This window comes from Phaethon aethereus, assembly GCF_964289735.1.
Source record: "Phaethon aethereus genome assembly, chromosome: 8".
NCBI classification, from domain to species: domain Eukaryota; kingdom Metazoa; phylum Chordata; class Aves; order Phaethontiformes; family Phaethontidae; genus Phaethon; species Phaethon aethereus.
In genome coordinates, this window is record NC_138584.1 from 33,533,538 (window position 1) to 33,557,776 (window position 24,239).

General features: G+C 40.4%; 1 protein-coding gene across 2 annotated transcripts in view; it reads left to right on the forward strand.

Moving 5' to 3' along the window:
- Nucleotides 1-565: 565 nt before the first annotated feature.
- Nucleotides 566-24,239, forward strand: part of PDE4B (phosphodiesterase 4B) — a gene marked incomplete at both ends in the record, with an annotated part of 191,791 nt that continues 168,117 nt past the window's right edge. The window contains 2 exons of one of the 2 annotated variants that reach the window (XM_082003044.1): nucleotides 566-607; nucleotides 2,901-3,136. In XM_082003044.1, the coding sequence (XP_081859170.1) occupies nucleotides 566-607; nucleotides 2,901-3,136 (278 nt within the window). Of the gene's footprint in view, nucleotides 608-2,900; nucleotides 3,137-22,051; nucleotides 22,288-24,239 lie in introns of those variants that run through there. The other variant, XM_082003045.1, reaches the window with a different exon arrangement.

The window sequence follows — 24,239 nt, forward strand, 5'->3', positions numbered from 1 at the left end:
GGTGGTGGAGTCACCATCACTGGAAGTGTTCAAAAAACGTGTGGATGTGGCGCTTCAGGACATGGTTTAGGGGACATGGTGGTGCTGGATTAGTGGTTGGACTTGATGATCTTGAAGGTCCTTTCCAACCTAGTGGTTCTGCAATTCTGTGACCTTCTATACTGTACCTCTGAAAAGGGCTTATTTAAAGAAAAATTCTCTGCAGGTAGAACCCATTAGCTTTGATCCCATATTACTAGATGTGTTTCAGGGCTTGCTTAGATTGCAGAGCCTTGTGAATACTGGTTACTTTTAACATGATATTACTAAATATTGAATTGTCCTTTCACTAATAGAGCTACACTTGCATAACATCTGCTGACAAATCTTTCACAAAAATGGGCAGTAAGTTATCAATCAGCTATGATGTTAGCAGTTAGCTCCACCGTTTGTTATCAAAAACAGTTTGTTATGGAAAAATACAGCTGCAACTGTTTTGGTTTTTTTTTCTTTCAGATTGCCCATCTGAAGAAATTGAGTTCAACAACAGGAGTTTTTTATAACGGGGTGCTCTTTAATCTCGATAATGAAGAAAAGCAGAAGTGTCATGACAGTAACTGCAGATGAGGTAAGTTTCTTCTAAAGGCAAGTCTTATTTTTCCCAGTACTTTAAGAAAATGAGATAAAAAGTTAGTTTTGTCTTATTTTGTAAGTATCAGCTAGTTTTGCTGTGGTTGTTTGCAGCTCATATAGTAAGCAGAAAATAAGCGCCGCACACTTAAAAGCAAACAAACCAATGCCCACACCATGAGAATTTAGAGGAGTCTTATGCAAAGCACATACTTCACTGTTCTTGGGTCAGCATAATGCTGGCAGGCAGCAGGGAACGTTTCCGTACCTTATGGAAGTTCTGTTCTGGATCCCATCTTTGCGCATGTGCTGTACTTGTATACTTACACGTGTTTCAGCATCTCTCCCCACTGTAGTTGCTGAACACCTAATGTGATGATGCATGTGTTATTCCATTACTACACTTGCTAATCGTCATCATAATCCCCTATTAATTAAACTCCAGTTCCCATTCTCTGGAGAAATGTATCAGTTTGTAATGATGACATGATAACCGCAGCCTTAATTGTCTTGTTTGTAACAGCTGGGGCTCACCAGGGATGGAAAACCACGTGGAATGTATATGAAAATACAGTGGAGGAGTGAACCTAATAGTTAGTGTGTTCTATAGCCCTCCTTCAATAAATAAGTGTTTCTTTTACACTCTTAAACCACATGTTGCACTGTTTCATAGTCAGTTTGCCTGAGCATGATGCTGGATCTACTCAGTCCTTGCTGATTTTAGTGAGAGCAGGCATCCAAAATCTACTTGGAAGCTAGAAAAATGTGCTGTACACTTCTTAAATAATAACAAATTTAAACAATCTTACAAAGATTATCAATACAGGCTGGTTAAGTCAAATCCTCATATAGAAGGCAGGCTTTCCTTTCTGGGGTTCCGAGGAGTGCTTTTGACATGATTTTGTTCTATGAAAGAGTAAGGTTTGGATCACTGAAGATTGCTAGCATATTTTTGGAAGGATAGCATGCCAAATATTTTAAACTTCTATCTAGGTCGTTGTGAAGTTACTAAGGTTGATGCCTTAGTAACTTAATGAATCTGTACCAGCATACATAGCACTTTAGGCTACAGTCAAGGAGTAAAGTAGCTGTGGACCATGTTGTTTCCTGTCTGGATGCTTCACATGGTTGTGGGTTGGACAAGCAAGCAGGGAAAGTTGAGAAAACTGGTAGTATGCCATTTTTCCCATCCCTCTTGTCTTTCCTTCCTGAGGAGGTAAGAGAGTAGACAGTACCACAGAGCTGTTTACTTTAATAGTCTCATGACTACGGAGAACATTACCTGGTTACCAGTTGTCACTTGTTGAGGTGAGGTAGATCCTTTTACATTCAGTGCTGGACATAGTGGTAGCTGTTCATAAGGAAAGAGAACCCAGGGATTTAGGGAGGCTGTAAGGTGGGGTTGGAAGGGTCTGAGAAAAAAAACAGCATAGAGATAAAATTCAGCAGGTAAAGAAGAGGAAAAATGTAGAGGGGTTGCCATAGATATATATACCTTTTACAGTAACCTTCCAGCTCCTACTGGTAGCTCATCACACACAGTAAAGAAATATTCTCATTTGCATTGGGCAATTATATTTGACTAGCTAAATTCTCTTAAGTAAGACCAAAACTGACAAACCTCTCACAGTGCTGTTCATTGCGGGAGAACTTCTGGCTTTGGTTTGAAAAGGCGGGTATCCAGTTCTGAGATCGTGGTGATGTTTTTAAATCAGTAGAAGCTAGAAGAGGAAAAACTGCTTCAACTGATCAAAACCTTTTTTTGAGTCTACTTCTATTAGGAATGCCAGATATAGGGTAGGATAGCTTAGCTGAGAGTTCTTCACACTGAATAGCTTTTGGAAAATTCAGGATGTGTCTAAGTCCAGTGTTCTTGACATCTTTCTCTGCCTGGTGATTCATTAAAAAAAGTGGCAAACCACTATGCTTGTGCTCTGGAGAGGAATGATACTTAAGGTGGATGTTGAGTGGAATGTTCTCTCAAAAAGTTCAAAGTATCAAAAGCTTAACATACCGCCAAAGTGACCTGGATTATTGAAGTGTTCAATTAGATTAGAATTAGATGTTGAATTTAGCTTAGACAAGTTATGAGTGAATTTTCAAGTTCATTCATAACTTCATAAAATAACAATGCAGCGGTGTCAGCCTCTGCCAAGATTTCATCATACAGTTATCTTTTGTGAGTAGCTATGACTGGAACAAAAAATGAATGTGTTGGAGGAAAATATGGAGGAAACTCATGGAGGAAAATACTTGTTCACAGAACTTCAGTGGCTTTTCTGTCTTTGCAGAATGCTCTGGATTACCTGGAGTGTGGGCTGAGTAAGTCCTACAGTACTTCTAGCCATGCGCTGGGCATAGATCTCTGGCGAGGGAGAAGATGTTGTTCTGGTAATTTGCAGTTACCACCACTATCCCAAAGACAAACAGAAAAAGCAAGAACACCTGACAGAGACATTGTCTGTAGACCAACAACTCTGCCTTTGTTGACACCTCCAAGTATTGCCATCACCACTTACCAAGACTGGTAGGTTATTTCCCGTTGTTATGAATCTCACATAGTTGGGCTTTTTTTTTTTTTTTAGTGGGGTGGGGTTTTTTGTTTTCTGGTTTTGGGTGTGTTTGTTTTTGTTTTTTTAAGACACTAGATAACTATCTTGTATATACTAATCAGTATTGTTGATGTCTATCAGTTGGTGTGTCATGGATGTAATTTTACAAATTGCCTTTTTTTAAAATTCTACTTCTGTTTGCTTTTTTGTGTATCTTCGTGAAACTTTTGTGTCGTAAATTCTGATCTTGGATGGAGGTTTTGTGTTACTAGCTTTTCACCCACAGAAGAATTCAGGATGGTGGTAGAGTCTTCTACAACAGATAGGGGAAAATGGCTTTAGCTCTCTGGCTGTTTCCTGTCCAAGTGTTACAATAAAGGCTTGGAAAAACATTTGAATCTGATGTTAAGCTCAAGTCCCAAAGAAGCGATCAGAGAGCTGATAAAAAGGGGGTTGCTAAGAGGTAAGCTCCAAAACAGAAACTGAGTGTTAAGTGCCAAAACAAGGAAATTAATCTAGAGGGAGGAGAGGAAGACCAAGCCCTGAGTGTTCATGCATTGGAATTCTAATGGTAGATGTTAATGGCAGAGTAAGGTTAGATGTCCAGCTTGCCATATGAATCTTGAAATGACATTGCAATGCAACCTTAAAAACTGTACTTTCAACTTCAGATTTCAAGTGTGCTTTAGATTCCAGTTTTTAAATGCTCCTCTTCTCAATTTCATTTGCTGGCTGCAAGACATGCTCATGTCATTATTTCCGAGTCTGGATCTGTTTTTAGCTTCTGTTAAGCTCAGCACTCTTCAGAGCTGGCATTTCAGTTTGCATTTGGACAATTACAGAGAAATTAATTTGATAGAGTCCTTTAAAAAAAGTTTTCCTATTGAAAATAGGATTTTTAAACTAGGCATTTGAAGAAATGAGATACAGAAATCAAAGAGGAATCAGCAGAGGCTTTTGTTCAATTTTTGCATTTAATTGCTGTGGATAAATTTAACAAAATGAGTTATCTAATTTAGATGGATTGTGAATTTTGACAACAAAAGGTTTGGTTTACCTTTATGAGCATTTTACGAGTGTTCCCTTTTGTGTATCTGCAGCAATTTGTAATCTTGACTGCAAGACAATTGAGAGCCTATTCATAAGGTGTGCTTTTAAGAGTGAATTAGTTCTGATCTTTGAATACAGCTTCATACACGATTTAGGAAAATGCAAGGAATTGCTCTGGATTTATCATTAATTTCCCTTGTAACACAAGGGGGCATTGGTGCTCCTCTCTTCCTTTACAGCAGAATCAATGTATGCCTATTGTGTCGCACAGCGTGTATTTTTCTTGAACCGTATGCCAGTCAAAAAGAAAACACTTATAACTGCTATCAGGTTACTGCTATTTCTTTACTGCTGTTAATCTCTTAGAAGCGAGCAGATAGCTTCCGACTTCTCTGTTCTGAACCTGTTGTATCTGTTTACAGCCGTATAGCACATTGGGAGTTGCTGGTTAGTGTGACTGCGATGCAGGGTGCTGCTCTGACGTGTTCCGCAGGCATCTTTGCATCCCCCTCGCCTTTCTGACTTGGGCGCCAGTTAGATTAACATCTCTTACAGTGGGGCTGACAATCGGTCTAATCTTTCCCATTTTCTATTTAAGTTCTAGTCATCGAGGGCTTCTGACTAGCTTAGCCCTGTTCTCTACGCCATGCCAGGCAGTTCCTTCCCTACACAATTTCCAGTTACTTGGGGCCTGCCCGAGCTCTCAGGTAGCAGAGTCATGATTGAGATTTTTTTCGTATGGGAGCGGTGCAAGCGGGATCGGTCCCCAAGCTGTTTGGGCTTGTATATTGTGGTTCATTTCTGCATGAAATGTACCCCAGAGGCAGGTTATATTTGTGTAAGCCCAGTACGTGCTGTTGTGTTGAAACAGCTTTGGAATGATATGAGCATTAAGAGACTCAGTGAGTGGGCAATAAAGTGATAGGAAAATTTCAGCATAGATAAATACGAACTGATATATCTGAGCATGAAAGAATCATATCTGCAAAACAATATTACTGCTTAGGAGCAAGATCCTGGGTATAGGATGGAAGTCCAATAGAGTTGCAAGTTCAGTGCTTATTAATGGTCAAAACCACAAATTAATTGTTAAAGATTTGAAGGAATAGAATAGCGGATAAAACATAGAACATCAGGACGCCATGGTAGGAACCCATTACTTGGTCAAATATAATGTACAGCTTCTGCACTGGGATTGACCAAGGAGACTGGAACTCTTCAGTGTGGAAAAGGCAGTTGAGGAAAGGGATAGGACTGAGGTCTTGCTAGTGGTACGAAGATGTAGTTGATCTATTGCTTGTTCTCGTATTGGAAGCAAAAATAAGAGGCCATCAAATAAATTGGTATGACAGTGAGCAAGTGCAAGGAGGTGGTTCCTTAAGCAGCTTCTAGTTATGCTGTGGGACTTTGTGCTGTAGGATACTGTAGACGCTAGGAGTTTGAGCAGGCTCAAGGGAAAGCTTAACAGATCCTTGGAGGAGTAATCTGTTGTGACTTCCTTCTGAATACATAAACCTCATCTCTTGTTCAGCTTCTGAGCTATAAGTTTTTTAGGACTGGGAAGTATTAGAGGGGAAGTAGCATATATGTTTGCTTTCTGTTCCTTTCTGCTCTGTGCTTTTAATCTCTTGTGGGAGCCAAGATCATGGCCTAGATGTACCATTGGCCTGACCAGTAAGACCATTCTTACATTACAAGTCTGTTGGGTTTTTTCACCTCACTTTGGTTTTTTTTTTTTCCATGGAGCTTTAATAAAAGTGCTTGAGGCCACAGGCAGAAAATTAACATATTTTAAGCAATTAAGGGGGGAGGAGGGAAAGGCTTTGCATGTAGGGAACCTAATGCCATTAAACTGTGTAAATCACTGACTGGGACGGGAAAGAGGCTATTCGTGTGAAAAGAGTATCCAACTCTTAGTTTCATAGGATTATAGGATCACACAGACTGGAAGGGGCCTTGGGAGGTTTCTAGTCCAACCCTTTGCTTGCAGTGAAGTCAGCTGTGAGGTCAGACCAGGTTGCTCAGGGGGCTTTATCTAGTCTGATCTTGAAAACCTGCAAGAATGGAGACTTCACATCCTCTTTGGGCAACCTGTTCTGCTGCGAGACTGTTCTTGACTAAGAAAAAAGTCTCCATATGTCTGGTCAGAATCTCTCTTGATTTATCTTCTGCCAGTTGTCTTGCGTTTCCCAGTGTTTTGGTGGAAGGTAATGACAGGGTGCTGCTCCTTGGAAGTGTGGCATGTATCTTTGTTAGTCCATAAATCTATCCCATTAATGCAGCACTGAATATTCAGGTTGCACTGCTTTAGGCCCACAATATGATGTCTCTGGGCTACGGAACTTGTTCACTAAATTTATTGCCTGGGTTTAGCTTCAGGATGCAGAGGTTTCCAGGCCTCCGTTTATGTTCCCAGAGGTAGACAGTCTTGCTACAGCTTGTACAAGATCAAGTTCGTTGATACTGTTACAGCAGTGGAGTTAGTGAATCATGCAAAAGGAAACCTTCGCTGAAATTTAAATGTAAATGACCTTGGTCTAAGACATTTGAGGTCCACACAACTAAAATGCATACCTAAGCAACGTAAGGGCCAGATTTAGGTTTTCTGTAAGATAAATCATCATAACTCTTATGCGTCCAATATCAATTGTTTAACATTCACTTAGTATGGTTTTTTTTTTTTCCTGAGCGTTCATAATAGCTTGGAGACGCTTTCTACAAGTGATCAGTAGGACTCATTCAGAAATGTGTAGGTTTACCTGAGCTTTCTGTAATCTGTTTCTGTGCATATGAAACCCAAAAGACAAATGTGAAACACCTCATTATTATGACATGAGACATGATTTCTAGAAATAATGTCTTTATTTCATTTGTCTACTGTGCGTAGTAACTATCATCTCTTTCTGTAATGACTGGGAGATTGCGAAAGAGCTTTTTAGCAATATCAGGATGACAGTTGACTTGTCATGCTGATACACAAATTCCTCATTACACTGTTATATTTAGTGTATATTCAGAAACACATACAAAACTTTTATAACGGACAGTGTCACCTTCACAAGGGCAGATGTGATGGAAGTGAGGCTTCCCATGGGCGTTTCATACTTATTTTCATTACTTTCTCTTGTCAAAGAGAAGGCACTTCAGTTTGGATTTTTGTTTCCTATTTGTGCAAGCCATTGTAGTCTTTGCAGAAATTTATCATCTTAACCAGAAAAACAATAACGTAGTTTCTGGAATGGCAGGGGTAAGTCAAAACCCAATCACCAAAGGATTGCTCTGAACTGTAAGGTACAAGAGCTCTGCCTCTGTTGAGGTTATTTCTGTTTTCTCCTGTTAACTTGATAAAAACCCTGGGGAAACTCTTACTGCATGTATTTGAGGTGTGCATTCTGCTGAGCTGTTCTTCCAGTTCTTCCATTTCCTGTTAGCACACGATCTCAGCTACACGCACATTATTTATCTCTCTGTTGCTCTCGTGCTGGAATACTGTTGCGCTTTCTTCTGGATGGTTTGTTTAGGCTCACTCTGACCTCCATTGCTCCCAATCATTTCATTGACTGTGCTCTGTATTGAGCAAGATGCCAAATGGCAAACATCTCTGTTATCAAATGAGATTTCTAAACTGAAATCCTGGAAGAGAGTTTATGTGTAATAATGTATCTGTGGCACTTCCTGGAGCATTTTAGGCGATGCCACGTCTGTGAAATACAATGATTCCCACTACTACCTGTGCATCTTGCACAGCCCTGTATGTTACCAAGCTCTTTGCAAAACCTTACCTATCAATGGAGAATACAGTCAGATTATATTACAGCAGCTTCACTATTTCGTTTCCTTTTAAAAAAATCGTTCATTATTGGTGAGGTGTGATTTGGTTTTATCATCGCTCAAATGGTACAAAATTCAACCTGCAACAGCAGTGCTGTGCTACAGACTATGTGCTAAGAATGCGCTGATTGTGGAAATGTAGCTGTTCCTGGGATTGCAGTAACTGTGTATGAAGAAAAGCTTAACAGAGTTCAGATACAGAACATATTATTTGGGAGAGGTAGAGGAGAATAAACCTATTCCTTCTGTAAGTAATTTTTCTGCCACATTTGCTCAGAAATCATCTTAAATTTAACTTCCAGTGGTAATACAAAAGAAAGAACCGTGAGAGAGTGAGCCATGACTTATGTAAATATTTTAACCTATGATACTACGATACATGTGAACCTAAAAGATAAAGTGGCTCCTGAGTTGGTTGTTTTTTTTCCTTTTTTCTTATTAGAACTTTGTCTTCTTGAGACCAGTGCTATTCTGACAAGATCTGTAACCAGCAAAGAAAAAAAGGGCAGGCTGATTCCAAAGCAATAATTCTAAGACAGCTATGATGTAATAATATTTAGTGTGAAAATGGCAAGGCAGCACATGTATAAAATAGCTTTCATGAATCATGCAAAGGAAGAGGTATATAAGGATATAGATCTTCAAGTGGCAATCTGAACGTAGAAGTCTTATAAGCTTCTTTTGCACAAATTTTGTCTGTATTTTCATAAACGTTGTTAAAATGTTTTCCACAATCCTGCTCCATATTTTATAGCTAAAGCTTTGTGATAATAAATCCAGGCAAGAGAGAAGAATGAGGGTGTGAAGAGTATATTTGTAGCTACACTTGGAGCATCCAAAATAGTTTTCTTAGCCCCTTTTTGAGACTTACCAGCTCCTGGGTTAGGTTTGACAACTAGCTTCTGATTTACGCCATTTTTACACATTTGACTCAGATTTGTGGAGACATTTTGACAGTTTTGCATCAAGTTTCTGTGTTGAAACAAAAATGAGTTCTATGATGCATCCTAAAGGAAATAAAGGCCATAAGAATTCTATTAAGAGTCGATACGGTTAATATTAAATATAGTAAGGAGTGCACTTTTTCAGGGTATAGAGATTCTGTTAAACATTTAGACTATGGTATTAAATGCTGTATTGAAATATGTGTGTTGCCAGCTGTCCAATGCAAAAGCTACCTTGCTCTTCTGTGAGTGCGAAACAAGAACTCACTAGGTTTGAAGGAGGTTATCTGCTGACAGAGTTGGTTGCTATTTGAGTCACATCCTTGCCACTTATGAAAAAAAATTAACCATTAATCTGTCCTTTTAGATTTTTTTTTTTTTTTTTTTACAGCATTCATCATTAATCAGCAAACTGTAGTGTTTTGTGTGTCTGTGAGCTTGCTGTATTATTGCTAGTCATTTGTCAGTGGCCAGGTCTATAGCTTGCTTTCTTCTGGATGAATTTTATCTTGCAGGTTGGTAGTCAGAATCTAAAAAGAAAATATGAAGGGATTGATCCTATTTTACACGTCCATCTGAAACTCTTCCTCAAGTTGGGGTATGCAAAGAAGGGTGTATGAGTGCATTACTGCATTCCGAGGTGTGCGTGCATGGCGAGGGCTGGCGCATCTACGTAGCGTCAAGTCTATGCTTGTAGTACTGCACGTTGTTCTCCAGATGGTGATCGTGGGCAGCAGATTTGATGCAACATGAAAACAACCAAAAAAATTCAGTATAATTTTTGGGAACTGAGTCTGAGACCAAACTGTCAGCAAAAATGCTGACTTCAGCTAGGGTCGGCTCGTAGCCATCGTGAGGCTGTTAGGCTGGCAGTAATTAATTGTGGGATAGATATGGAAAGTTAGAACAATACAAGGGATGGAGATTTGCATGGAGGATTAAAAAGGATCATAAAAGTGTAGTCGGGCTAGTAAACTAAGCAGAAGGTAATATGCCCAGTCACTCCTTTACATATTTGTAATCTGTAAAACCCATGGAATGAAAGGAAATATTTAGGGTAATAGGAAGATTAAGTAGGAACAGTGGGATGAAAAACAGAAGTTCAGTAGGAGTAATGCTGTTTTGGCAAAGTGTAAGGCTTTTTTGTTTTGTTTTTTTAAATGTTGCTTCAGACTGTGGGATAATACCCTGTGAAATAGGTTGAAGTCTTATTTCTTAGATCATTTCAAATTCAGTTAAATAAGAACTAAAGAAATATGCTGCTTGGAATAGGAAAAAAAAATAGATGAGCTGGCTTCCCATATGATGTGAAAAATAAAAACTTAGGAGGAAAAAAGTACCCTTAAAAACATGGTTTTGATTTTTATACCTATATTTAAAGTTATTTAAATCACAGAAAGGTTGAAGTTGGAAGGGAACTCTGGATATCATCTGTTCCAAAATGTTTATTGTTTATATAAACCACATCAGTTTTTGTTGTAATAAAGCAGGATCAGTTATTCTGATTGAACATGCGTCCTGTATTTCAAAGGCTTGTATCACATTTCTGTGGGGCGTTTACTTACCTTGAAAAAGGAGGTCAGCTGTATTTCTCATAACATCTCATATATTCTATGGGGAAAATAATTTTTAATTACTTTGTGCTGTTTCTGGAAAATGTATATGATAGTTTTGAAAATCAGACTTACTGTGATTTTACCTACATTTCCTAACAATGTGAAGGAGGTAGAGAGTGTTGGGGAGTGTTAGATCTGGAAACAGTCCCAAGGGATTGGGTCTGCTCAGTGCTGTTGTTTGTTTGTTCTTCAGTAGGTAGAAATACTATGTGGTACATTTAGGGATGGCTCATTCCTGGTGCTGAACACTGGAATTGGTAGAGGCTTCGCGTGCTGGGCACCCCTTAAGATAGTCTCTGAAAAACTGAAAATCACAGGATCATTAAGGTTGGAAAAGACCTTTAAGACCATCAAGTCCAACCATCAACCCAACACCACCATGGCCCCTAAACCATATCCTGAAGTACCACGTCTAAATGTTCTGTTGTGAGATAGTTCATGTGTTGTCTACAAGTAGATCATAAAAATTACATAAAGAAGTTCGCTAAGGCTTAAACTTGTTTGGGTCCACCAAGGTTGGAGGAGGAAATTTAGATAGTGAGGTAATTTAGAGAAATGTCTTCTCTACAGCTTTTCTACTTTCTCCCTTAGTAAGATGTTTCCTACAAAAACTAAACCACAATGCTGTGCTAGCACTCACAGTTAGCCTGCTCCTCGGCTGTGCTACGAGAAGGCTGGTTTGTCGGGGGGTCACTGGTGGACCCCCATCCCCATCTGACATTATGCAACAAATCCTGGAGATCTGTCTATAAAAATAGATCACAAGAATCCTTCATAACAGGAAAAAATTATGGGCAACCCAAATATTTAGGAGTCACTGCTTCCTCATTTTATACATAGCCAGTACAAGTGCAAACCTCTCTAAAAAGAAACTGCTGCAGAGATAATTTTTGCTATCTCTGAGTTATCACTGAAGTTATTTTCTCAGCTAAAAATATACAGATAAGTGTTGTGACTGCCTATATTTAGACATTGTCTGTGGCTGTCAGTTTTTGAAGCTCTTGGGTCTTCTCAGTTGGAATTTTTTTTACTTTTATGTTTTCTAGAAGGCCTAGATAGAATAACTATGGTTTATGCGTGGTGTAGTTGGTGTAGAGGAATTTTAAGAAGAAACATAGTGTTGGATTAGTCATAGGTTTTGAATTTAAAATGTCGTTATTTTATAAATGTTTTTTGTACACAATTTATATTTTGTTATTGCAATACAATGTTTTTTTTAGCTAGCATTTTTTTTATTTGTTGGATTATAGTCTGCTTATGTGCTCAAAATGATAGCTTCCCCTTTTTGTATGAATTGCAGCGGGGCCCAGTAATTTTATTGAAGATGATGCTGAAGTTTGGTGCTGCAAGCTTTGCCTGGAGACACTAGTCGTTCAAAACAGAGGTAGCTGTAGGCACACAAAAAAGGCTTTTAATGATTCAATTATAATTATATACCTCAATCCGTAATGAAATAAGACAGCTTGAAATGTATCTAGAATGGAAAGAAATGAGTCACTGTTAATTAGCAAAAGACAATGAAGCTTCTGAAATATTATGTTCAAACTTCATCCCCCCAAGAATATAAATTAAATGGAGATTATGGAAATAGTTGATATAAAAGCTGAATCAGACAAGAATTTGACACAACTTTCTTTTACCTTTAAACTTCTGACTAACGATAACTTCATCTGAAAGGAAAGATCAAATGCAGTTTGCGTTGTCACCTGGAGAACTACCTCCTGGTTCTCCGCTGATCCGCAGCACGCACTCACTCCCCAGCCAAAACTCGACAAAGGCCACTTACAAATCACGTTTCTAAATACTCGTAACCAAGCTACTAAATCAGTGTACTAACAACACTCCGTTGTCTCTGATCCGCTGTGAGCGGCTCCTGAAGGCAAGTTCTCCTTGAGATAGGAGCGCTTCTGCACCCGGGGCGTAATTAACCGATTGACTCTGCCAGCATTAAAGCCCTGGTCCGTGGGTTCGGCTGGCTGAAGCGGCTGTGGGTAGTGCCGGACCGAGATGCCGGGCGGGCCCGCGGAGCCTGCCCTTCCCCTCCGGTGAGCGCGGCTGGACGGCGTGCTCCGGGGCTGGGTCTGTCTGAGGAGACAGCAGCTGCCTGACAGCCTCGCGTGATGTGGCGTGTGTTTGTGACGAGTGACTTCTCTGCATACGTGTAGGAAACGTGTCCCTGGATGATTCCTTTTGTGTTTGCCAGAACACCTCCGGGATGACTGGAGATCAGCTCCTCCAAGGACTCACTAATCTCGATAAATCACTTGTTGTCTGTATCCACCTGGGTGGGTGGGTGTCAAATGCCTTTAGACCTTCTCTTACATTTTTTCATTAGCTGCGCAGTGACCTCCAGCAACCTTTTTAACTTTTTTTTTAAATCAGTTCCTGCCTGGGTCCTTTGAACAGAGACCGTGATAACATTGAGAGTGTCACTGGAATGAATTAGAGGGCCAAGAACGTAGTGTTGTCCCCTGCTGCCGGCCTCCATCACGTTCTGCAGGTTCTCACCCTGACCGCTGCTCTGCAAGGCTCCTTACCCGTCGCTGGACACGCTCTTTCAATTAAGAAAAACATGAGGCTTTTTATGTACTTGGGCAGGCGAAAGCCACCTCCTCTCTTTAACCCTGTTTTAACTGGCGCTGGCAGTGCGCTGGTCTCTAGGTTTTTGGCTGTGAATTTATTCCTCTAGCTGAGCTGTAATGGGCAAAGCCACATGTGAATTCAGGTGATTGTGACCATGCGTTTTGTATGGTGTCCCAGCACCAAAACATGAGGCACTTGGCAAAGCTGGAGGTTACAGCCGTGCTGGCGAACAGTAAACGTAGTGGGCTTTACCTGTCTGTGGTGGTTGTTTTTTAGGGAAAAATAGCTATAAATAAATCCGCATTGTAAACCTGATACTGTTTAATTTGAGAGAGCTGATAAGGTGTAGATGATCTGAAACACAAAGTAATTAAAATAACTTGGATCCAAACATGAATGATGTTTTGTCAGTCAGCTGCTGCAGAACTAAGAATCCGGAAGAGCAAGAGTAAAATACAAAAACTAAGCAGACTCAGATTAATGGTGAAGTTTTCTGTTCCTGTTCAGCTATCCTATATGAGACCAATAACAGAGAAATATGTTTGGTCGTGAAAATGATTTAAATCCTTTCTTTGAAAGGAGGAGGAGGGCTGCCCAAGGCTAAGCATTCATTTTTATGCCCTTTCGATTGCCTGTGTGAGTGGAAATATTGTCAACAAAACCAACCTGTAATTTTTCAGGGGGATGTACGGCAGGATGCGCAAATGACCTGACAAAGTGAGTGCCTGAATTGGTTCCATGGGATTATCTGTTATCAGGAAGAACATTGCTCTGACAGAGCAATACTGATTTTTTTCATGTTTGTCATTCTATTATGTCATTTTCATTCTAGTTACATGAAAATTACAGATACTAATGTTTGTTTGCGTTTCATACTTAACCAGGAGGTTACCTGTGTCTGAATTACAGTGGGCAATACTGGCCAGCAGCTATGTCGCCCGTAGTTGCCTCTGGACATGGGCACGGGGGCATCTGCAGAGGCATCTAGACGTGGGCGCAGAGGCACCTCTGAGCGAAGACCTGATCCTGGCTGTGGAACGCCGGTGACTCATGCCAGATGAGGCGCTTAGTCACAGGCGAATTCACGGCAGAGGCAGGTGCAGCTGATGCTAATCGCAGATAACAGGCCACCGAACGACTGAAACAGCTTGGCGAGAGGTGAGCTGGCCTGTCCAGGCAGATACCTTTTTAGAGATTCCTTCATGCTACATCTCTGTAGCAGCATAAAGCCTTTTGTCATCGCATCAGGTGTAAAGGCTGCGTGAAATCGTAAGACTTTTTGCATTGGCTTCTCTTTTCTCTGGAGTCACCCCAGAGGTCTCTGCCTGTGAAGAATAAGTTGGCTTACTGTATTAATTTGTAAAATGTTAATCTATAGCACTGAAATGAGAAAAGAATCGCAAGTAATACAGATTAGTCTGACATATGTGATTACGCACTATGGGTAATATAGGAGGCAGTTAAATGCTCTCTGAGAAATGCTTTAAATCAAGCACAAAGTTGCTAAAGAAATCACCGTTGTAAATACAATATCTTACATCATGCCACTAGGACTTACAGTATATAAGTTTATTTCCTCATATGTATCTGCTAGGAGGTAGCAACATAAACATCTGTAAGAAAAAAATGGCATTGTGGCACGATAAGAAATTGTACTTTTCAGCTTAAATACTAAAAAGGGCAAAGAACTGTGTCTCTGTCTTTCTATGGTGTGGTTTACTGTGGAAAAAAACGTACCAAATCCAGTTTCAGGACTAAATGGCAGGTGAAAGACATCAGGCTTACTCTTACTACTGACTTCTTCATCCATGTTCTGAACGCAAATAATTTTTCTGTGACAGAGGACACCTTGTAGTGCCCTGCTCAAATGGTACAATGACCTGTTTGATGTCGATGACTAATTCAATGTGAACAGATGAGCATCCAAGCCACTCAAAACTCTCAAGGTTTCTTTCTTAAAGATGCAGTTCATTTATTTGTGACTAATCTGGAAAGTATTCTGGAACTTCTTGACCTTGTTAGAGGTACTGGATGTTTTAAAGACCTAAAAACTTATGAAACCATGTACAGAGGCTGCAATTGTTGGGTGTTAAACCCAAAGCTGATATACAAGCTGCTTATTGAATGAAGAATAGCCTGTTCGGAAGCAACTGGATGCTAATGAAATGGGAAGAGCTCAAAAGGTCGCCTTTTACGTAGGGTGGGTCCTGTTCGACCTTTGCTAGCTCACAGAGGTGGGTAATTTCTCTGTGCTGGTGTTCTGACTCTCTAAAATAAATAAGGATGGACTTTTCCAGTTCTTTCTTTTGCAGTTGGCTCAGCTGTTACACTGCAAACTGAAGGGTTGCTAGGTGCTGTCGTTCTGTCTTCTCCGACCGTTTATAGTGTTCCAAAACCTCGCTTCAAAGGCCTGTACAAGAATTACTAGTGCCTGCCCCTCACAAAATTTCAGAGGCCTCTAAGTCTGTGGGAATGGAGATACAGACTATATAATTTTAAACTATTAAATATAGAAAAACCTTATCTTCCAATGGTAATATAAATTGCAGTGAATCGTTGTGGGGTTGGGTTTTTTGCCTCTTAAATGTGGGAAATTTGCCATGCAAACTAATAATTAGTGATGTATTCTGCCTCTCATTCAGCATCTCAATTCTGGAAACTTTCAGAAAAGTATAAGAAAAATCCTCAAACATGCAATTTAAAGTTTTCTGTCATGGAGCCATCTTTTAGAAGCTGTCGCTTCTGAGACAGCAGGCGTTGCAATTGAGCAAAGGCAGGCAAGATTTGTTGGGGTTTTTTTTTACTTAAAAAGATACAAACCGAATGCCAAAAAGCTTCCCACTTCTGAGCTAAAGAGAGTTCCCTGCATTGGACTTCGCTCAGCCTTCTGTTAAAGAAGACATTGTTAAGGGAGGGTTGAAGAAGTTTACTACATCGGCATCTCTTCACAGCTTCCAGATCATATTTCTTTGCTGTTACAAACCTAGTGCTTAACAATAATATAAATGTACGGCATGTTTTGGAAGTTTGATCACTGTGCTGTGTTGTGCTTTCCTTTACTGAGTTGTAGGAAGATGTGGCCGATAAATGCATCTCAAATTAGAATGGTGCATTCTTATTATTCAGGCTAAATTACTATTTTAAAGTGTTGGAATTTGGTGTGATGGTTTAAAGATGCCAATCACAGGTATATGTTTAAGTAGAGGCTATCATCAGATTTGCTGCTTCTCTGAGGGAGGTAAAAGTAGATTTGGGTCTGGGATGGGGTAGAATGAACTAATACTGATTGTGCCTCTAATATAATCAGTTGTCCTCACCAGTGGAATGGACATAGTGTGCTTCTTGGTCATGATACAAAGGAAATAAAGGCGGCATAAAGTACATACTTTATTGTTTCCTCTCATGTCAGTCTCCTTAGCTTACAGGCTTATACTCTTCACCATTCTTTTCCCTTCACTTCTGTTGTGTCTAGAGAACTACCTCCATCACTGGAAAGAATTAAGTTCTCCACCACAAGCACATCCTTACATATAACACTGTCTGTACAGCTTTATTTTCTTGGAATCTTTTCCAGGTTTTAGCAAGGCTGCATCCAGCTTCTTCACATCATTGTTGCCTTCGCAGCTCTTTCTCACCAGCCATTGTTCTGACTTAAAGCCTTGGCTGTTGTTTCCTATCCTTACACTTTCATCCACAGTGACTTCTGGTTTTGCATTGAAGCACTATTCCTTGGCATCTGTTTTCCTGGCCACTTACCTTTCTACAGCTTCCAGTTCATTGATATGTTCTGTTGTCTTGCTTTAAGTTTCCTCCTAGACATTCTCTTTTGTCTGATTCACTTACCTCTCCCTTGCATCTTTGCCTGTCTCCCATTGCCTGGGTTGCTCTTACTTATTCCTAGGGCTGGCTCATCTTGGCAATCACATCTTCTGCCTTAGGCCTCGAACTGAAGATCACATCCATGTCAGTCCTGTGACATTTCCACTGCAAATTTTTTTTCTCTCCTCTACTGCAGTTTTTTTTAACTGAGTTCTTTTCCTAGTGCAAGTGGCTATTCCCATATTCTTCTACCTTCTCATTGCCCCTGCTTCTCTCTACTCACATGTCTTTATTGGTTTAGTCCAAGAGAAAATTGTCATTTTATAGCTTTTCTTCCTCACCTTGGTTTACTTTTCCCCTTTTCCTCAAAATCTTGTTCTTCTGTCCTTTCACAAACACAGATGTTCCTCAACTGCTCTGTTCCTCTAAACTCATCGCTTGATTCGATGACCCAATTCTAATTCCAATTTCTAGTCTCCTGCATGATCACTCTTACTCTCATCAACCCTTTTATAATGGAAATAGGATTTAGCTAACCTGTTAGAGGGGGACAATGATCGCACTGCCTCCTACTCAGGATCATACTGCCCTTTCTTCTCTCTCCGAGGGAATGGAGCTAATTGGCTTCTCCAGTTTCTCTCCTGGAAGTCCATCGTAGATCCTCTCCAAACCCATCTCTACCCTGTACATTTGGCAGAAACCCAAATGTTAAGTAGTGACAGTGCTGTGAGTTTCCATAATGTTGCTGGACAAATAGTTTTTTTTTTTTTACATCAAATGCATTCAAACTATAGTCTAAAAGAAAGATATTGGCTTCTAAGAGTCAAATTAAGTCCTTCCCTTTTACGCATCATCAACTATTAATAAAGGTTCTAGAGATGGCCAACTCTCCCGAGTGACCTTTACAATCCTGCGTTTGCACAGATGCCTGACTTACATATCAGTGTTTGCTTGGTTTATGAGGGACCATCAAAGTCCTTCCAGGACTAACAAGCACAAAGGAACAGACTCTCTTTATTGCTTCAAAAGTACATATTACATATATGCATTTAGACAGCAAATTGCTTGAACAACAATTAAAAATACGGGGGGCGTCTATGTTTTATATTTTATAGTGATTGGCACATGTAACAGTCTTAATTTTCAAATTGTTTGAAAGCTTGAAAAAGATCTTTATTTTTGCTTTTAAAGACAGAATACTAAAAGCCAGGATTTCTGAAAAGGAGACTCTGTACTTGATTAAAAATATGTTTCCCCTAGGTTTCCTTCTTTTGAAGAAGAAGTAAAAGTAGTACCAGCAAACTGCAATCCCTTGAAATAATTTTTCTAATTAATTTGCTGTCAGGTTAGCATTATCTTTTTGGGATGCCTTGATAATGTGTATGGATGGAACAATGACCTAAGCAACAGAGGGGATCTTCCTAACTGTTTCTGTCTAAATGTTCTTCTAGAGAGTGTGCTGTATGGAAGAATTACCCAATTACTCTGACAGTGACTGAAAGTGCTGTAAATAGTCAACTAACCACTCTTCCTTTTCTACTGAAGCATGTAGGACATTTCACAGTTGCCCCTCCCTGGCATTTTATTTTATCCTGGCAATTATGACTTAGAAACAGGTAAATGATAGTGCTACTGTAAAGAAAAAGTATGTATTCTTGTTGCTTAGCAATTGCTCTCAACACAATGAAGATCAGCCTTTGATGAGGAATTGCATGCTTGAAAATGTTGTTTACCACCTATATTGGTTATTCTAATAAAATATGTTAAAATATTTTAAAACCTTTCGCACTCCTAGACACTTTGGCAATCTAGGAAGCTTGTATGAAAACCTATCCAAGTATACTTAAACTTTTGAAGATTTCCTTAATCATCCTTGTTCTTCCAAGCAGTTTCATTTTCCTGCCAGTGCTACCAGACCCTTTTCTTTAATCATCTTTTCCCCCTCCTCAACTCTTTCTTTGTATTACTGGCCCCTTTTCTGATGAGATGAAATTACTTGTTACTCTTGGACTACTGATCCTGTTGCACACAATCTGTATTGATAGACAAATTATTGCATTACACGGTGTTACTGCAACATTACATAAGTTCAGGAAAGAGCGAGACGCCTGTTGACCATTTTTGTTTGTATATTAGGGGAACTTCAGTAAACTGGTCCTTGTACCTGGTAACCTCTCCAGGTGTTCTGGTACCCTAGCTGTTCTGTCTACCATTGCCTCCTGTTGCTGACAGTAGCCTCAGCAAGTAGAGCAAAAATTTCTTTTTCAGAATTATTGCCAAGTTTATTCTGATACCAAACTTTCATGCTAGTTAGCTCCAGTCTCTGAGATGTTCCTGTTCTCACCTCTTCTTGCCTCATCCTGGAGTAAAGCAGCATGTCTTGACAGAATTCCAGTACTACAAATCAGTAGAGACTATATAGACATCGGCAGCACGGTCCTCTGTGCATGCAACATCAGAAGTTGGCAGCGTGAGGGATGGTAGCTGAAACAGGAGGGCTGTTCTACAGCCTTCTTCAGGTAATCGTTAGCTCCCCTTGCCACCGAGATCTGGGAGATATTTAACACAAGAAACATCCTGTGCTGATGGTCAGCCTTCAAAATACTCTGAGGTTGTGTACCAAGCAACTAGTGTCCTAGACCTCAGCTTGGAAAAGCACCTGCGTTCCAGCTACCCAAAGCGGTGGGTGGCACTTGTGTCTTTTCATTCTTTATGCTTCCACAGGGGCGAGTGGAGCCTTGCTTCTCCCCACAGTCTCCTTTTTCCATGGTATTAGCTTAGCCTTTCTTGCATTTCTTTGGTCCGTCAACAGCCTTTGCACATTTTACCACAGTAATAGAGGCTGTGGGGCTGACATCTCGTTACTAATTTATGAATGTCCAAATAATAAGCGCTCCCTTGATGGACACTGCTTCTGAAACATGTCTGAATTCAGGTAAGGAAAGTACATACTCAGTATGAGGAGCATGCCATTGTACAGCATGTTTTATTGCAGAGTGCTTTTAAAACATGAGTTTCCCTTTATTCTCCTTGCCATTTTAATAGCTTTATGAAAAGGCATGGAAATACTGTTTCTGTAATACCAGATGTATTCTCACAAAACCCCTCCAATATCCTATTTTGCTTCCTGGGGAGGTAGAAAGTTCATTTTTTTCTGTTTGGAATTCCAGATGCTAAGCATTGGTGTGGATTTTATTTATCATTCAGCATAGCTCTCAAGCTTCCCTTTGTCTTTCACTGGCTGTCAGTACAGGCGAGATGTAGAGTAACAGATCACAGTCTAACACGTCATAATTCCTAAAACATTACATGTTCCTGCTCTGCTACTGTGTGAACCTCTTGGTATTAAATAACACTGCATTTCCAGTGTCCTTAGGTTAGGCTCAGGCAGCTCTTCTTTGTTTGCTTGTTTTGTTTGCTTGTTTTTAAATGAATGTGAATGGTGAATAGCATAGCAGGAGGTTAGCTAGAATGTCTGGCAACTTCCCTATACTCTCTGCTATAGGGAAGCTCCCTATAGCAAGCCTTTTGCTTGAAGCTGAGGAAGGCGTGCTAATGTTTTTGTAAAGTGTTTTGGGATATGTGAGTGAAAAGAACACCGGAATGGGTAGGGACTGGTGGGGATTTGTTGTGTAACTGATGCCTCTGCTGTGCAGTCAACCTCTCACTGGCAGATCAGAGCGCTTTCCCCGTAGGCTGTCTGGGTACACTCCTTCCTGTCTCTTCCTTCTTTAAAAAGAATTATTGCATTTAACATTTAAGGTCACCTACTTTTGACCAGTTAAAAAGATGCTCTGCTGCTCCCTGTAGTATTTATTATGTTCTTACTATCAGCATCAAATCTTGTCTCGAACTTCCTTGCCTGGATATATTTATTTTTTTTCAGCCTTGCAAGTGTAGAAGTTGGTTTCATGGTGTTTATGTCCAGAAAAAAATTCTTGGGGTTTGTGTTTCTAAATACATATATTGCTTAAATTAATTTGAATTAATTTACATTGTCTTTGCAGGGAAGTGCTAGGATAGTCCCCCATCCTTTGGTGTTTCCCTCTGTTTTCTCTCCCTGTGCTAGCTTCTCCCGTGTTGGTTGCTGGGTTGGGGCTGCGCAGCGTCTGGCAGAGATTTTGCCCTTTGAGCATACGTAGATCCCAGGACAGCAAAGCATGCTCCTTCGGCAGTGTTCAGCTTCATCTGTGGAGCGTGCATTCTTGCACGCTTTGTTCTTGCCGAATATTATTCCTCGCTTCCCCCTTCCCCGACCTTTTCTTCCTGGCCCACCCTGAGCGCTGCGCACGTCTGTCAGAGCCAGTGCTGCTGCCATCCCGGGGCTCGCTCCGGGGGTGCCCGGGGTGCGCTCGGCGGTGCCCAGGAACAACGTTGTGGTGTTAGACGGCTCCTTAAAATTTCATGAGAACCCGACACGCTCATAACACAAGACGGAGCTGAACAGAGTCCAGTTGTCAAAATAATATCGAGCCAATAAGCATGTCATGGGTGGAGCTACTGCAGTACGGGTAAAACTAATTCTGAATGAAGACCTTTTTATTAAACATGCTGGGCCTGAATGAATCGGGTTACTTGGCTTGCAACAGGCTAGGGAATTCTTTGATTTTATTAGCGCACACTGAAAAATCCAGTGTTTTTCTGTTAAGCCTGTGAAGCCAAAATGCTATAGGAAAGGGATTGATCGAGAGCTGGCTGTTATGAATTTTTCATGAGCTGGTGTGCGCGGGGCTGAATGGCTCCGGCGCGCGTCGGTGTGTAGCTGGCAGGCAAGCCGCATCCACACGGAGGCTGCTGACACAGAAACGCTTTGGCGCATTTTCAGAGGGAGAGCTGGGCTGATAAAGGGTTTTCTGACAGCCCTGGCTTATCGTCCTTCGATTTATGCTGCTGTTGCTTCAGGCAGCCTTTGCATTTGGAGCCCAGCCTTGTGAATGAGTGGGGTAAGCTCTGCTGATTTATCAGCGTTTTTAATCTGCGGCGATGCCTGCGTGATGTGTTTTTGTTACCTTCTCTGAATGGTGAGAGCTCACATAACATCTAAGCTATGACAGCAAAAGACTCTTCCAGGGAACTTGCTACTCCAGAGTCCGAGATTTACATAAGGACTTTCAAAGAACAAATGCATTTAGAGCTCGAGCTTCCCAAGCTGCCTGGGAACAGACCTACGTCTCCAAAAATTTCTCCTCGCAGCTCACCAAGGAACTCCCCGTGCTTTTTCAGAAAGTTGCTCGTGAATAAAAGCATCCGCCAGCGTCGTCGCTTTACGGTGGCACATACATGGTAAGATCTGCTGGATATCGGTGCGGGTTTACAAAACAGTGTGTGTAGCTGTGGCTCTAAAGGGGAAAAATGAGCTGAGATTCAGTCACAGTACTCCCTGCAAGTGTTAAATGAATAGAGCAGAAGGCAGCCAAAGTATGTATAATGCAGTGCGTCGACAATTGTCATTCAGCTTCTGTTCTGCAGAATAAATCCAGCCCATTATTCATGTATGCTGTGCTTAATCTCCGTTGAACAAAGGCAGCAGCCGGTAACTTTCCCAGGCGTTATGTTGTTGTAGGTAGACCGCACGAATTGATTTCAGAACCTGCAAGACATGTTTTCTTTCTTTGCCCCCATCGGCTCCAACTGCAGATGACAGTACTGTGCAGACCGGGTGATTTGGGCAGGGTACTCTGGGGGTTAAATGCTGGAAAGGGCTTTAACTTCACTGTGAGGGGCTTTTAAACATTTTTGCTGGCTGCAAATATCCCTTCTTTCAGCCATTTTTTCAAGGAAACTCCAGCTAAGAGTTGTCTTTTCCCTCCCTTCAAATTACTAACCCCAAATAATCAATTTGCATGCTATTACAGTTGATTGTGAGCTGCCTCTGACTGTTAGTTACCCTGGTTAAACCATGCCATAAACAGTAATAAAAATATATAATTCAGGAAAATCTATGAGAATCTCAGTGGTTCAATTTTCTAAATTTATTCTATATGGGTCTGGTACAGCCCACCTTTTAAATTCCAAAGGTCTCTATAAATATGCACTAGTTTACTGTGGGAATTAAACCAGAAAACTTTTAGTAACGTGAGTATTTTTAAACCCTGCTCACACATAGCCATATCCATTACCTTCCTATTCCATAGATTGAACCAGAGGAGAGAGGATGAGGCTATCCCATTTGTATCTGTAGGAGCCAGTTGTTTTGGGGTATCTGAAATAGCCATCCTTGTCGCTACTTTTTAAAATAGAGCATTATTTTAAAATGGTTTATTTGAGTCATGCTGAAATATTTCAGAGCTGTATTTACTTCTGAAGTGAATTACTAGTTCCTTGCTTATAATGTATTAGTAGCTCTTACAGTTGTTCTGTGCTGTTAAACAGTAAGAAAAATAAGAGGAAAAACTGTAAACTCTGATACCAGGGAATGGTACTGAGTAGAACTGGGGCAACTGACTTTTAATTTTTTTTAAACACAGTTTGAAATGCATTTGGGGTGTAGCAGCATTCAGTTTAAATTAGAATTCTAGAATCATGCAGACTTTCTGCTTTTTTTTTTTTTAATCCAAGCAGTAATAACAGCCACGCAAACTGGTTTGCATGCTGTAACAGTTTCAGTATGTTCTTTAGCTTTCTTTAGCATTTTAATTGGTTGTAGTTAGCAGTGGTTAGGTTCATACACATTAATTCCCTTGAACATCTGTCTCATTTCTCAGCATTGAAACAGTGGGGTGCTGCTCATCTTACCCCCACTAGCGTGTTTCCAGAAATGCGTGCTGTGGAAAGATGGTACTGCTGGGAATTAGTAGAGCAGAATGTGGTCAGACTCAACACAGTATGTGTATTGTTTGGTGGGAGAAAAAAAAAATATTCACACACACTAGACGTAACTAATAATCTCTACTTGAATCGACTTGTAAAGGAGGTGGGATTACTCTGGGTTCATTTTTTAATGGAACAATGGCAGGTTCTCATACTCTTTCCATTTTTTTAAAGTTCTTAATATCAGGTAGTTATGAACTGCACATAATGTTAGATAAGAAGTAAACTATTGTAGAAATGAAGAAAATCACCCTTGCAAGGACAGGTTTCCAGAGTGTAGGAGTGCGAGAACATGTTTAATGCAGTCAAAACACATAGCAAATCCAGACATATTTTCAATTTGCTTTAGCATATTATAAAGCAGGAGGGAATTTAAACTATTTAAGTGTGATACAACATTTCATTAGAATGTCTGTACAGCTGTT